General features: G+C 42.4%; 1 protein-coding gene across 3 annotated transcripts in view; it reads right to left on the reverse strand.

Moving 5' to 3' along the window:
• The window catches only part of LOC109975317 (calpain-1 catalytic subunit), a 16,380-nt gene that overhangs the window by 237 nt on the left and 1,510 nt on the right, over positions 1-14,633 (reverse strand). For 2 of the 3 annotated variants that reach the window (XM_065959460.1, XM_065959458.1), the window contains exons 2-23: positions 13,755-13,772; positions 11,593-11,839; positions 8,957-9,026; positions 8,749-8,867; positions 8,413-8,546; positions 8,132-8,300; positions 7,908-7,991; positions 7,729-7,814; positions 7,082-7,156; positions 6,110-6,270; positions 5,841-6,010; positions 5,700-5,711; positions 4,526-4,737; positions 4,403-4,442; positions 4,248-4,313; positions 3,614-3,671; positions 3,386-3,450; positions 2,829-2,897; positions 2,669-2,747; positions 2,460-2,573; positions 1,003-1,061; positions 1-914 (exon numbers count right to left, since the gene is read on the reverse strand). The exon at positions 1-914 is cut by the window's left edge and continues 237 nt beyond it. In XM_065959460.1, the coding sequence (XP_065815532.1) occupies positions 888-914; positions 1,003-1,061; positions 2,460-2,573; positions 2,669-2,747; positions 2,829-2,897; positions 3,386-3,450; positions 3,614-3,671; positions 4,248-4,313; positions 4,403-4,442; positions 4,526-4,737; positions 5,700-5,711; positions 5,841-6,010; positions 6,110-6,270; positions 7,082-7,156; positions 7,729-7,814; positions 7,908-7,991; positions 8,132-8,300; positions 8,413-8,546; positions 8,749-8,867; positions 8,957-9,026; positions 11,593-11,838 (2,115 nt within the window). In that variant the 5' untranslated portion in view covers position 11,839; positions 13,755-13,772 and the 3' untranslated portion in view covers positions 1-887. The remainder of the gene's footprint in view (positions 915-1,002; positions 1,062-2,459; positions 2,574-2,668; positions 2,748-2,828; positions 2,898-3,385; positions 3,451-3,613; positions 3,672-4,247; positions 4,314-4,402; positions 4,443-4,525; positions 4,738-5,699; positions 5,712-5,840; positions 6,011-6,109; positions 6,271-7,081; positions 7,157-7,728; positions 7,815-7,907; positions 7,992-8,131; positions 8,301-8,412; positions 8,547-8,748; positions 8,868-8,956; positions 9,027-11,592; positions 11,840-13,754; positions 13,773-14,633) is intronic. The other variant, XM_065959459.1, reaches the window with a different exon arrangement.

Raw genomic sequence — 14,633 nt, forward strand, 5'->3', positions numbered from 1 at the left:
CCAGTTTGTGACATTGGAGTGTGATAACTGATTCAAACAGACCAGGAGCATCCTGACCCCATCAGAGGGCTGATCCAGACTGGATCACACAGCAAGGAAACTTTTAAATAACTCAAATAAAAAAAAACATTTTAAAAAAGGTAGCGATATTTGAAGGCATTTTTTTTCACTGGATTATCTCAGCCTGCAGCCAAAGTTATATAGTGCTGAATGCAGGCGACCGGGGCGCTCTGTGGACAGAGACGCCATTCTCCCTGTTTGAAGTTTATTGTTCTATTGGAACAGATTTTGAAACGAGTATTTTAAGGGTGGAAAGTTTTCATATTGTTGCTTTAAAACACTCGCTTTCCTTTCATGTCTGTACCTGGATCGGGTTCATCTGGGATAAGAGTAAGCTGGATCACGTGATCCTAAAGTGGATTAACAAATCAGGATCATCTTTATCTGGATTAAACCTTTTTGAACAACCGGGTCCTTGGTTTTAAACTGAACCATGAGAGCAGACGTTACAGTAACAGACATCTTCAGACTTTCTCCTTCGATGTTTTGTTGTTCCTCAAAAGATTAACAGTGAAACTCTTATTAGTAAAGCAGTAGACATTCACATAGAAAGCTAAATTAAAATGAAGTCACAGCTAATGATTCACGTCATGCACAGGCTCATGCTGTCCTTCAGGGGAGACAGCTTCTTACTGGAGGTTTGCATAGTTTTAGAACATTTTGCGGGGCTGACACTTGGCTTCTCTCTGTGAGACCGACGTTTGGCTACTCTAGGTACGCTGAGGTGGGATGTGTTAAAGGATTAACGGCTCTATAAGGCTGTGGGGGGGTCTTCAGGTTTTATCAGCAGTTTTCCAAGAGCTTCTCCCGGGGGAAGGTGCTCTTCTTCATCCACACATCGTGATGTAAAGCCACTAACAAAAACAAAACATGAAAATGTTAGAGATAACCTGAGAACGTGTTTGGGTTGAAAGTGAAGTGTTCTCATGGAGCAGGACTCACCTCTGTGATGTTCATCTCAGCCACTCCTGATCCCTCCTTGTCAATCTGCTGGAAAGACCCTGTTAAGGAACAGTTACCACAGTCGGTCAGCAGAGGTCGCCAAAGTACACACATTGTTTTACGCTGGTCAGAGTACAGATCTGGTCCATATGTGATCCACTACTGGAGGAGAGGAGTCCCAAAATATCCAGTGGGCTTTGAAGTAAACACAAGGTCGTTTGTGCCCTAATGAAAGGATAAGCGCTAACATAACCTACCCTATGGACCTTAGTTTCAAACACAACCAAAACAGACCCAGACCCAGACCCAGGCTGTGTTGAAGTGGGCTGCAGGTAGTGACCTACCCGACCACATGGCCCCCTCTTGCCCCCACAACTCAACCATGTAGTCTGATGCACAGCAAGAAGTGGGAACCTCCCATCCGGTAGGTTCCTCGAGCATAATCAGGAAGGCCGGACAGTGAGCTCCAGCGCCCCAGAGTCACCCCCCTCCATGCCGGCTCTCAACGCCCACCCCACCAAAAAAATGGTTTGGACCTTATCTTCCATCCATCCATTTTCTTCCGCTTTTCTGAGGTCGAGACGCGGTCTTTCTCGCAATGTTTTCCAGCTCCTCCTGGGGGACTGCGAGGCGCTCCCAGGCCAGACGGGATATAAAATCCCTCCAGCACACTCTGGGTCTACACTGGGATCTTCCTGCCTGAATCGCAAACAGACATTGAGATGTCTGTTTCAAACATCTACATCGATGTTATCCCACAAAATATTAGTTCAGACGCCTTAAATCTCAACTAAAATCCCTGAAGCATGTGTTGTGATGTGACGGTGTAACGCTCCCTTCATCATCATCATCATCATCAACCTTTATTTAAGTTCTCGGAGAGATCATTGAGGGCGACCCTCATTTACAATGATGCAGAGAAAACATACATAAATGATAAAGAACGAGAAATGAGATAAAGCTACTGCAGAAAATAAAATCAATAAGAGAGCAATAAGAACAATAAAATATAAACACTGAAATAATTTAATAGCTTGAAATGACTACAGTGATAAGTCAGTAATTAAAATCAAATAAAACAGTTACAGTCAGGTATTGGATGGTTAAAAATAATATTTCTAAAGTGTCCATAAGAGATATAAGTGCTCAAGTTCAGGTTCTGTTGTAAAATAGTCCAGGAGTTTGCAGCACTAACACTAAAAGCAGTTTTCCCCAGGTCCGTCCTGGCATGAGGAACCTGGAGAACCAGCTCTCTCTCTCTCTCTCTCGGGTTAAAAATGGAGCAGGGTTCGGATGTAACAAGGAGGTGATATATGATGGAAGCTTTCCAGTAAGGGCTTTATAGATAAAAAGATGCCAGTGGTTATTGCGTCTCTCAGTGAGGGAGGGCCAACCAACTTTATCAAGCAGAATGCAGTGGGGAGTCGTTAAGCATTCAGAGAAACAACAATACTCACTGAACATGGCTTCAAGCTTCACCAGGCAGCAGATGAAGTTGTCAAAGTCGATCAGCTCGTTCTCTGAATACCGGGCGACCAGAACCTGGTTCAGTCTGTTGTTCAGTTTAAAACCTCCACAGGGAGAATAAACAGAAAAAGGTTTGGTTACTCAGCTGTGAGTACAGTGTGTACAGTAAACGATGGTGACCTTTTTACAATAAGTATACCTGCTGCCTCCACGGCAAGACGCATCTCATATGAGCTCATGGCTCCGGACTTGTCGAGGTCAAACTGTCTAAAAATGACCTGAGAGGCAAAGATGGGAACATTTATAAATCAGGAAGAAAGTTCAGATTATATTCTTTGACATCAGTCCCTCACACTTACCAGCCACTTTCTGATCTTGTTCCAGAGGATCTGAAACTCCACCAGACCTAAACGAGCACTCCCGTCTTTCTAAGGACTCAGGGTTAAGGAGGGAAACACAAGGTTGTTTTGCCTTAAAGAGAGACAGTGTTGGAAGGAGAGAGTGGGGAATGACATGCATAGACTGTATATATGAATGTTTGAAGCCTGAGTGATGACCCCCGTCTGTTCCTGCAGGGGGCGCTGGAGTCCCATCGATGGCGGTCTCCATGCTGGAAATGCTGTCTCAGTCTAACTTTCAGTCAACCTAACGACAGGCTGAGAGCTGGAGCTGAGGCGGGTTTTAAACCTCCTGACAAACCGTTACACCGCGCCCACCTGTCAATCAGGTCAGCTACACGCCTTATTGTGAATAACTCTTATCCTTCATCAAATCAAAACTGATGAGTCATCAAAACATTCACCCCCCGTACAGTGTGTGTCCATTTCTCAGATCTCAACATCCAGATACATCCCGAAAAAAAAAATCACACCCCTGTTTCTTCCAGTGTGACATAACTGATAACGTCAGAGGATACATCCATCAGGTTGACCATGGTGCGACAAGATTCTGTGCTGAATCCGTCAGTCTTCAGATCTTTGTCTGAAAAATGAAATAAAAACAGTCTGATCTGAAAACAAACAGCAACTCAGAGGCTCAAAATAAAGGCCGTCCAGGAATCGGCTGGTGTTCACTACAGTGGAATCTAATACAGTAATGGGAGATGTATTACCGATATGTTAGGTATATAAACTTAGAAACTCACGGCGGGTGACGACTCTGTTCAGAATGGTCTTGAGCTCACGGATGGAAATCTCCATGTCCTGAAAAAACACACAAAAGACGAGAGAAGAAAAGTTTGTGACTCTTAAATTCAAGTAAGAAAACTTCATTCACTTTAAATTTCTTCACCTTAAAGTCTTTCTGTGATTTTTCACTCTTAAATGTAGAAATCAAGTATATCCTCTGAAAATAACTCTGTGAGTCATGACTGTCTACAATGGGTGTAACACCCGAGTCCCACTGTCTGTGATGTTTTCAGAGTTTTCAGAGTCCTAACTTCACTTTGTTTACATCGCCAGGACGGCCGGCTGACTCCTCCCCTCGTGTATAAAAGTTGTTTAATTGAGGGACTAGAGAAAAGTAGAATAACATACTGTACTCACTGCTTAACTGTGTTTCTAGATCACGCTCATTTCAGGTAAATTTACATGCAGTGTGAAGATACCAGCATAATAAAGATCGCTAGCATTAGCATGCTAACACAACAATGCAGCGCAAGTTGTTTTGGTTTCATGCTGGTGCTCAAGGGCGACATCTGCTGGATCAAAAAATCACATAAAAAGCCTTTAAAAAGGGGTGCTTAAAATAGATTTTATTGAAGTCGTTTCACGTCTTACCTCTCCTGACAGCTGAGCGAACATCGACTTGAAAGAGTCATCGATGTCGTCCTCTGTTATTTCATCCTGTGGGAACCACAAACATGAAGTCATCGTTGATTAAAAATATAAATAATGACTTTTCATATCGTGTTAATCATTTAATGGGTACGTACTTCATTTTCTAAATCTGCAGAGATTTCATCGTCCAGTTCTCTGCAATTTACAAAAAACGACTTAGCAACATTTACAAATCTGCAAAGTAAACACACATGTTAACTGTGATTGAAACCACATACTCTGTTTCTGATTGCTTCTCTGTGAACACCCGGAGGACGAAGTCGGCCTCTTGCCTCGGCTCAAAGGTGGAGGGCACGATGAGGTATTCTCCGGGAGGGAGGCGGAGCCGCGTGCTCACCTCTCGCAGGTTGATGAAGGTCTCAGAGCGGGCGCACGATGAATGGTTCAAAAAGAAATCTTTCTTCAAGTGGACGTTCTGGCAGCCCCTAAACTGAAGTGTGGGGGGGGGGGGGGGGGGGGGGGGACAATGCATGGGGGGAGATTTATTTGCATGTTTTTTTTTTTTTAAGGATAAATACTTAAAATGACTGTCAACACTCTGCAAAGCATAATATAGTTCATTTTGAAACTTTTAAATCTGTATAGAGGGATGGAGAACGGCTATTTGAACATTTTTTTGGATAATTTCTTCACTTGTTTCTATTTCTTTTCCTGCTCTTACCTTCTTATTGCTGTTCTCTTTTGATTTACTTTTAGCTCTTTTAGTTTCTTACAACTTTTTAAATCTTTGGTTCCTCTTGGTCTCAGCTCGTGTTGTTGGGTCCTTGTTGTGCCTGGGTTCTAATGATGGTTCTTGCGATGGTTCTTATGATGGTTCTTGTGATGGTTCTAATGATGGTTCTTATGATGGTTCTTATGATGGTTCTTATGATGGTTCTAATGATGGTTCTAATGATGGTTCTTGTGATGGTTCTTGTGATGGTTCTTATGATGGTTCTTATGATGGTTCTTGTGATGGTCGGGTTCTATATGTCTGTTGTGTATCGTGCACTTTGGGTTCTTTTCTGTTGAATTGTATTTCATTATTTTTAGTATTTAGTATTTGTTATGTTCTTGTTGTTGTTTATGTTCTTCTGTGTTTGGTTTAGTTTGTTCTTGTTTTTGCTGTTTGTCAAAGCACTTTGTAAACCTGTGTTTTTAAAAGCTGCTATATCAATAAAGTTATTATTATTATTTAACATTGCTGCAAAATAAAGAGGGGCGGCAGTAGCTCAGTTTTTAGGGACCTCAGGGACCTGAGGGGCCACCAGCTCAAGTCCTGGTGCGGATCAAGTCTGGAAATTGGTCTGGTAGCTGAAGAGGTGCCAGATCACTTCCTGAAAACTATCGATGTTCCCCTGAGCAAGGCACCAAACCCCAAGTAAGCATAGAAGTAATCCATAATCTTCTTACCTCTTCTGGAATCTGCAAGAAGAGAAGAAAGTGAGACAAAAAAAAATACAATATTAGCTGATAGAAAAATGTTTTCTATCTTGAGTAAAACACGAGAAGGACAAAAGTGACAGTGAGGTTTTTTTCCGTCTCTGTTCTCACCGTGTACACAGCAAAGCCGATGGTGTGCATGTCCTGACCTTGGCGTCGATATCTGCGGCGGTCCTTCTGCATGAGAGCAACCAAAAAACTGCACGCCACCTCGTCGTCCTCCGGGTCGTCGTCCTCCTCCAGCAACGTGATCTTATACTGAGGGTTGATCCAGAACGTGTCTGCACAGAAGATGCATTTGTGTCAGCTTGTTTAGAGGACCTGTGTACACAGTTTTTAGAGGAGGAGTGGGGGGGGGGGGGGGGGGGGTTTCTTCTCACTGGGATGGTTCCTGCAGCCGCCGGCCGTGCTGCCTCTCCTCCACGTCCCGTAGAACTTGATGGTGTTCCAGTGGCTCATGCCATCCTCACTCAGAGCGTCAGGAGTCAAGTTACAGATCTCCAGCCGGGAAAACTGCCTCAAGAATTCCCTGAAGGACATCCTGGAAGATGCAGAGTAAAGGTTGGGATGAGGGGACTTTAAAGCTTCAGGCAGGGTCGGTTAGCTTAGCTGGATTGTGTCACTACAGCTGTAGCATGTAGCATGAAGAGGACTGTCTGAATGAGCAGCTTTAATAGTGTGAGTTGGTGCCATAACACTCCGAGACTGTGGAACAACCTTCCTGAGGGTCTGAGAGGAGCCGAGAAGCGAGATTTTTAAACGTAATCTTAAAACTCATTTATTCAGTCTGGCTTTTATATAGTGCTTTATATAAATTCAAATCGTAACATTATTGTTTTGTCTTTTTTTATCCTACTACAATTTTAAATATTCTTCTCCTATGTATTCATTTTAACATGTTATTGCTTTTATGTGTCGTATTTTTTTTTTTTTTTTTTTTTTTTAAATTCTTATTGGTGTGCATTAGTCTCTCAATACTTTTATAAACTACTTTTTCATCAATAACTTTTCTGCACTCTTGTAAAGCACTTTGAACTGCAATTTAATTTGTCTGAAAGGTGCTTTATAAATAAAGTTTGATTGATTGATAAGCTGAAAGTAGGATAAGCGACTTGTATCATGTGCTGTGTGCTTCAGGCTAACGTTCGCTGCAGCTTGCAAAAAAATCTTCTTTTTCTGGAGTTTTCTTTTTTTGTTACTGGTGATAAACGTCAACCATTGAGCACCAGCTATAAACAATCCAATATATTACTCACAAAAATCACAATTCCTTTTTTGCACCACTACTGGGTATCTCCAAAAAAATATGCATGAAACTCCCTCACAGTTCTACATCACTTTGGACATCTTACCAAAACTCTCCATCTTCCATCTTCAGATGCAGGTCTTCTCGCTCAGAGGGGTCGATCTCATCCCATTCAGGGGAGCTGCACAAAACAAATAAACATTTAGTTTAAAGGGGACATATTGTAAAAAAAATCCACTTCCACAGTGTTTCTGAACATATATCTGGGTAACCTGAGTGTCTACTGACCCACACAGAGAACAATGCTCCGTTTCAAATGTGCTCTCCTTGTGATGTCACAGTGGGATTCTGGTAATAAAAGAAAATCCCCTCCCCTCCCCTGATATCTCCACCCATGGACTCCACCCCCAGACTAGACCAAAACTTTTGAACAGGTCGGCCATTTTTGTTCTCTCTACAGAGGAGTGATGTCTACGGGGAAAACTCACGTCATTACATTTAAAGAGACACACACACCAAAACGGAGCGTTCTGAGAGAGCTGGTTTATACAGGGTCACAAACCTCCTCTGGTGCTTGATTCATGTTATATTTTGACCAAAGCACAGCACAGATGTTTCATTTAGACCACAGGGGGGCTGTTTGAAAATGCATCTCGTTTTGGAATAGCTCGTCTGACATAGATGATCTCCTGTCCTGAAATCATCTCGAACATGTCAGGAGTGTGTGTGTGAAAGAGGCCTCTGCACACTCACTTGTCACTCCAGGCTCCAGTCCACTCTACCTGGCCCCACGGGTTACGCACTCTGATAAGGCGCTCCATGTTTCCACGGTAATCAACCTAGAGACAGACAAAGTGACGAGCAAACTAAGAACAGTTTGTATTATGAGTTAATACAGATTAAACACGGAGCAGCGATGCACACACACAGACCTCCTTTAATCCGGTGACCGAGTAGGCGTGTCCCTTCACCAGCTTCTTGAAGGTAACAGCCTCCATGTCGAAGGCGCTGGTGATCTGCAATAAAAAAAAAGACAACTGGATTACCGCACAGCAGTATCAATATAAGAGACGTGGAAATAAATAGAAGTGCTTTTAATGTGATTGTTTTTTTTCCAGCATTGATCGATCTGCGGGTCAGTGTGTTCAGCACTCACGTCGATGGAGCAGCCCAGCAGAGAGCCTCGGTCCAGAGCTTTGGCAATGATCCGGTGCAGATCTCTGGGAGCGCTGCGGAGCTCGTACATCTCCGACACGCCCCCTGTGAAGTCCTCAAAGCCTTCAGTGGTGCTTCCTCCTGACAGGGCCTCGTAGGAGCCATTCAGCCTGACACCACAGAACCAACCCGCACTCAGAAATGCACTTCAAGATATCATTTAAAAACTCTCTGCTAAACACATGAATGCTGAATAATTCAGGCCCGTTAAAAAAAACCCACTTAGCGTAAGCTTTCTCCAGGAGAGCACTCCAGAACTCATTGCCCTCAGCAGAATGGACGAACATGAGCTCGCCGTCTTTGACCGGCAGCCTGTCATCTATCACAACATCCACCCACTCGCCGAACTGCCAGAACTGCAGACACAGAGCATTAATCAAGAGCTGCATCAGGCTAAAAACGCTCGCCGTCCACCAGGGGCCGGTCCTAAAGAGCATCTTAAAACATAATCAAGGTAGCGCCGTCTTTTTGAATAATCGACCAGGCCCAGAATAAGAACCTCCTGCTAGTTTTCAAAGCGTGCTTCATCGTGCAGGCCTCGCCATGATGTCGCAGTACCTGAAAGTGGAAGATCCCCGCGTAGTCGTCTTGGAAGGACTGACCATGAGGGACCACCCGGTGAAGAAGCCTCTCGTTCAGGGTGAGCGAGCCGATGGCTGCCAAGAGCCAGCAGTCGCCTGCAAGAGAGAAGACGCACCATCAGACTTATTTTGTCTTTTTTTAGAACAGATTTCATGTTAGAAATGACAAAAAAACGAGGGCTCACCCAGCGCTCCCTGACAGATGTCTGTTCTGGTGGCTCCGCCCACAATGAACTGAGGGTCATCTGTCAGTTCCTACCGAGACATTAAACATCAGAGTTAACAAGTTTTTAACAGATTTAACCTTCAAACTTCTCTCTTTAAAGAACTGAAGACCCCTAAGCCCGGTTTTTTTCCTTTTTTCTTTTTGGGCTTAATCTTTGGGTTCTTGTTGACATGTGACCAACTGAACAGCCTTCTTTCTCCTTGTTAGTTAAACAGTCTGCAAGCTCTACTTCAAAGGTGTTAGTACTGGATCAGTCTTGGTCTCTAGACCACTAATTGAAGGTCCCGGTCTTGTCTCTGATTCGATGTGGGGTATTATGGCAGGGTGTTTCTGTGGATTTATTGTATCGATAAGGGATGTCAAACGATTACAATTTTTAGTCATGATGAGTTGCTTGATTTCAATATTTATGGTGCGTTATGGTGATTAGAAAGTCGGAAATTTCCAGTCACCGGTAGGATACGTACTCAGGAATGCTTCCCCTGTAACTCCGGAAACTCTGAGAACCTTCAGCGGTCCGACTTAAAATCCAACATGGCTGCTCCGTGCATCAACAGTAACGTTTAAATGCCCTGACACACCGAGGAGATCGTCTTGTCTCGGTCTCAGACCGGGCAGAAACCGGATCTTAAATCAAGACCACTTTTAAAATGTGATTTTGAAATATATCACCATTTTTGACAACCTTAACATAAACAAACGCATGTTTGTTTGTTTTTTTTAAGAAAAATGTATAAAACAACGATTAGGGTGATTTTAAAATGATGTGGTTGCATCGCTTGTACGGCAGAATATCACTGACCACTGATCGGGTATTATTCCACGTCATCACTGAGATTAGAAGGAAAACGTCTCTTTCTAAAAGAACTAATCACTTTAATTCATTCATAATTTTTTTCCCCGCGGTTACGGCCGCAACCTTCCGGGTGAGTGACACGCCCCCTAAACACAAGATGATGATTTTTCAGTGATATTTATGGTCTTGGTCTCGTCTCTGTCTCGCCCTGCCTTAGTCTTGTTCTTGACTTGATCTCTAACCCTAAATGTCTCGGTCTTGTATCGGTCTTGGATCTTGTTGTGTATGTATTTGAATGTATCCTGATACAGTGTTATGAGGTTTTATGTGATCGACTGCTGTTCATTTTGACTGTTTGTTTCAAGGCCCAACGAGGGACAAGAGTTAGCATTAGCATTAGCTCTAAAGTCTCTGTGCAGAACTTCAGTTTCACTATTAAATAAACAAATAAACTGATAATGATCTTCTTTAATGTAACACATCTTTCACATCAGTGCTATTCTTGCACCTACATGTCGACATCCTGTATTTTTACGAGGCCACTGTGAACGAATGTCAGAGTGAGGAGTGGTCAGAATGCCACCACGCGATGCCGACAGCTGCAGAGGTCGGCGGCGTTCGTGTCTCCGCTTGTTCTGCTCCGTCTGGGTTTGCAGAGACATGAAATAATAGCGACACTGATATGTTTGTTGACATGATCTGTTTCTCTTCGGAGGTCCAGTCCGGCCTCCTGTTGAGGGACGGCATGACTAACAATGGATGAATGTGTATCTAACATCTGCTTTACTTTAGAGGAGTTTGTGTTTGAAGAACAGATTTGATTTGAAAATAAAGATTTCAATATGTTAATTTTTTTCAATTTTTATTAACCTGTTATATATTTTTTTGACCTCAAATATTTCCAACAGTTATCAAATCCTTCATTTTATAGTTGTAACAGGACGTGTCTTGTCACAGCAGCCGCCAAGACAGACTTTTACACTTTTATCGTTGCCGTGGAAACACCAGATGTTACGTCAAAGACCGCCGCATAAGGAAGCGTGAGCTGCTGCTGAAAGCTGCCGTTCTGTCGCTGTTTGAGGTGCTGTGATAAAAACTTAATGTATATTATACTCGGATACATTAGCTTGTCAGTAAACATATTCTCTTCCTCATGTTGTCCGGTCGTCATGACTACAGTCCACTCACAAAAAAAACTTTGTTTTTATGGGGGGGGGGGGGGGTAGCAGAGAGAATCACTCCCATGATTCCCCGCAATCCTCGACGTCATCTTTTTTGTTTTTGTTTTGACTCAGAGTCTTTTCAACACACATGCAAGACGGCTAAGTAACAACTTTAACTGTCACAAACTCAAAACATAACAGAGGTACCACCTTGTGGCGCTATTTGGTACTACACTGTTAATCTGTAAGACAGTTCAGTGTTTTTTCAGTGCTCTGCTTCCTTAGTTCAAAAAACACAGCTTTGGTGGCAGCTGCTTTTTAAAGGTGCAACATCAAGATCAAGAGCTGTGGGTGATGCCAGGACACGACTCCTTTACAATGTTTTTATCTTTTCTTTAAGAAATTTCCTTAAATATAATCAAATATAAAACATACAGAGCAATAGAAAAATGTCCTAAATGTGTCTGTCAAGAAACCAGAGTCCGTCAGTGGACTGGACAGACACAGGCCCTAAAGTAAAACACTGAAATGGGAGTGGTTGCTCTGAGTGACAGCTGCATACTGATAGCTGCATGCTAGCTGTAAAAAGGGCAGTGGACTGTGATGTAACCACGGCAACTGTTCCTTTTTCCTCACCGTTGGTCTCATCCACTCCACATCGCTCGTTTTGGCAGAATGCGGGGCGAGCTCCTTGAAGCCCAGCGATGTGGGCTCAGCGGGGAAATAGTGGTCCTCAAACAGGCAGCCGGACTCCACGCACTCCTGCTTCAGGGCCTCGTAGTCCTGGTTGGAGAAGGGCACGGCGTGCTCCACGGAGCCCATCCCTTCTGCCCGCAGCCGGTTGGCGTATATGCTCGCAGATATTCCTCCCACTGGATCCATACTGGTGGTGAGAGACACAAACATGGGGCAGGGTGGGTGAGCATAGTCAGGGCTATAAATAGATCATGTAATCAGTAGCACACTCTATGTCTGAGGGTTACTGCAAAGCAATGATGTGTGGGCGACTGGGCGTGTGTAGAAACATAACGTTTAGTGATAAGGTGAGATGGTTTTAGCTGAGGGGAAGGAGCCTAACTTAAGTCTTAATCCGGCCCCGTGTTGACCCACATGGACTTTTTAAAGTTACAAAAACTACTTAAAGGATAGAAGTGTTGAGGAAAAAACTGATCTCGGCTTCTTGGGTTTTATTTATTCAGTTTCAAGAATGTAGCTTTCAGTCCCATCAAAGAAAGGATTATTTATTAAAGAAAGGACTCAAACATTTCCTCGCTACATCATTAGATAAGGCTAATCGTCTGATAATTTTAGATGACCCTGATAACCGAGTCAGTGGTGTAATATTTACGTTTCTACAAGTCACTAAACAGACACTTCTTTACAAAGCGATGTACATCAGAGAGTAAGAACAACACAAGTGAGGATCAAGAGAGGAGGAAACAAACATCTTTAAAGGGGTCATATTATGCTTGTTCTGGTTTTATTTACACTAGTTTAGTGTAGTGTGGTAAAACACACTCTTTAGTTTCACACTAAAGAGTGTGTTTTCCAAGTGTCCTGTGCATGTTTAGGCACATCTATGTGCAAAAATTCAAAGTCCACGTAAACGCAGCTTCTCCTTCGTTCTCCTGTTAGCTGTAGCATTAGCTGCACGTAACGCTCGGTTCTAGCCCCCCTCGAAAAAAATGTGCCAGTGTGACGTCTTGTCAGTGTGAGATCACTGATCTAAGCCCATTGGCTCATTGTGGCCCAGCATGTTGCACGCCCGTTAACTTCTGTAGCACGCCCACGATATGCCGTAGCCTGCGGTAGCACAGTAGTGCTAAGGTGCTGAGGTGCTTTGCTCCCCTCCGAGGCAAAGTGGCTGCATTCCCAATATGGTAAAAAGGGGCGTGACATTTCCGAGAACCGTGCTGAGTGACGGACCAATTACGGCAGAGCCGACAGGCCGACCAATCAGATCAGACTTGGCACACGTGGGGACTCTGAACGTGGGCGCTTCAGAGCCTTAGAGAGAGAGTCAGAAGCGAGCCGGTGCATGGAGCGGCAGTTCATGAAAACAGACACTTTTTAAGAACTTTAGCTATTTTGAACATACTTTAGTAGGTACATAGATTAAATATATGAACCCCAAAAAGGGCAGAATATGACCTCTTATAGTCTGATCGGACACAGAGGTGCTGACAGGAAGTGACCGGACGCAGAGCACAACATCATCATCATCATTAAGTTAGTAGGTGTTCATAAAGAGCTGGGTCTTTATCTTTTTCTTAAAGGTGCAGAGGGACTCTGCAGATAGAATGGAGTTTGTTAGCTCGTTTCACCACCGGGGGGCGACAGAGGAGAAGAGTCTAGTCAGAGACTTAGGACCCTGTTGTGAAGGTTGGCTCAGACGCCTTTCATTGGCGTAGGGGAGTCATTTTTGTCTGTTTTGTAAGCGAGCAGCAGAGTTTTAAATTTGATGCGAGCAGGAACTGGGAGCCAGTGGAGGGAGATCAGACCCTGCTGTTTTGGGGAGGTTGAAGACGAGTCGTGCTGTTGCATGTTGGATCATCTCATTAGAGGTTTCATAGTGTTGATGTAGGAAGACCTGCCAGTAGTTGCAATAGTCAATGTGTGATATCACAAGAGCCTGTACAGGAAGCTGTGTAGCTCTGACAAAAGTCTAAATTCTGATCTTGATGTTTGTGTATTTATGTTGTAAACATAAAGAAAAGCACAGCAGACAGCACACATGCACAGCGTTATCATAAAGACAGCAAACACAGGTTGAACAAAACGACTTAGAGATGTGATACCTTGTCTTTAAAGGCAGGCTGAGAGAGAATGAGAGAAAAAAGGAGAGAAAGGTCAACCGGTGAAGTTCATGCACAAGCACTCAAATGTTTTCTATCGCTGTGAGCTGCAGAGACGTTCAGCTGTGTTCAGAGAAGCAGCAGACCCTGATGGAGTTCAGTGTTTACGACTCAGTGGGGGGAGGTCTTTTTCCTCCTCCGTGATGAATGCACTCCTTTTCAATGCTGCAGTCTTTCACAACGGTCAGTCCAGTCTCCGGAGAGAACATAATAGCTTTGTGGGGAAACCAGGGAACTGTTTGTTCAAAGTAAACCTGCAAAGACTTCAGCTGTTGCATTTGTTCAAATCTCAAAACTGGGTCATACACAAAGAGGAACGATTTTAATCTGATCAAATGTAATGTGTTTTTTTTTTTAAAAAAGGAATGTGAAACCTTTTATCCAGTAGAGGTTTTGGATTCAGGGAGGACTTTAGGAATAGAAAAAGGAGGAAGTTATAAATACTCTCTATCATCATATATAAATATATATATATAATATATATTATATTAATAATAATATATAAATTTATTAATTATATATAATTTAAAAATAATATATATATTATTATAATTATATTATATATTTATATATATATATTATAATATTATATATAAATTATTATATTTAAATTAATTATTATTAAATATAAATATAAATTATTATTAAATAATATTATATTAATATTAATTTATTATTTATATTTTATAATAATAATATTTATTATAATATATAAATAATTAATTATATTATAACTATTAATATAAAATTTATATATAATATAATTATAAATATATATATAATATAATTATAATAATTAATATTAATTATTATTAATAATAA

The sequence above is a fragment of the Labrus bergylta genome, chromosome 10, assembly GCF_963930695.1.
Source record: "Labrus bergylta chromosome 10, fLabBer1.1, whole genome shotgun sequence".
Lineage (NCBI taxonomy): Eukaryota > Metazoa > Chordata > Actinopteri > Labriformes > Labridae > Labrus > Labrus bergylta.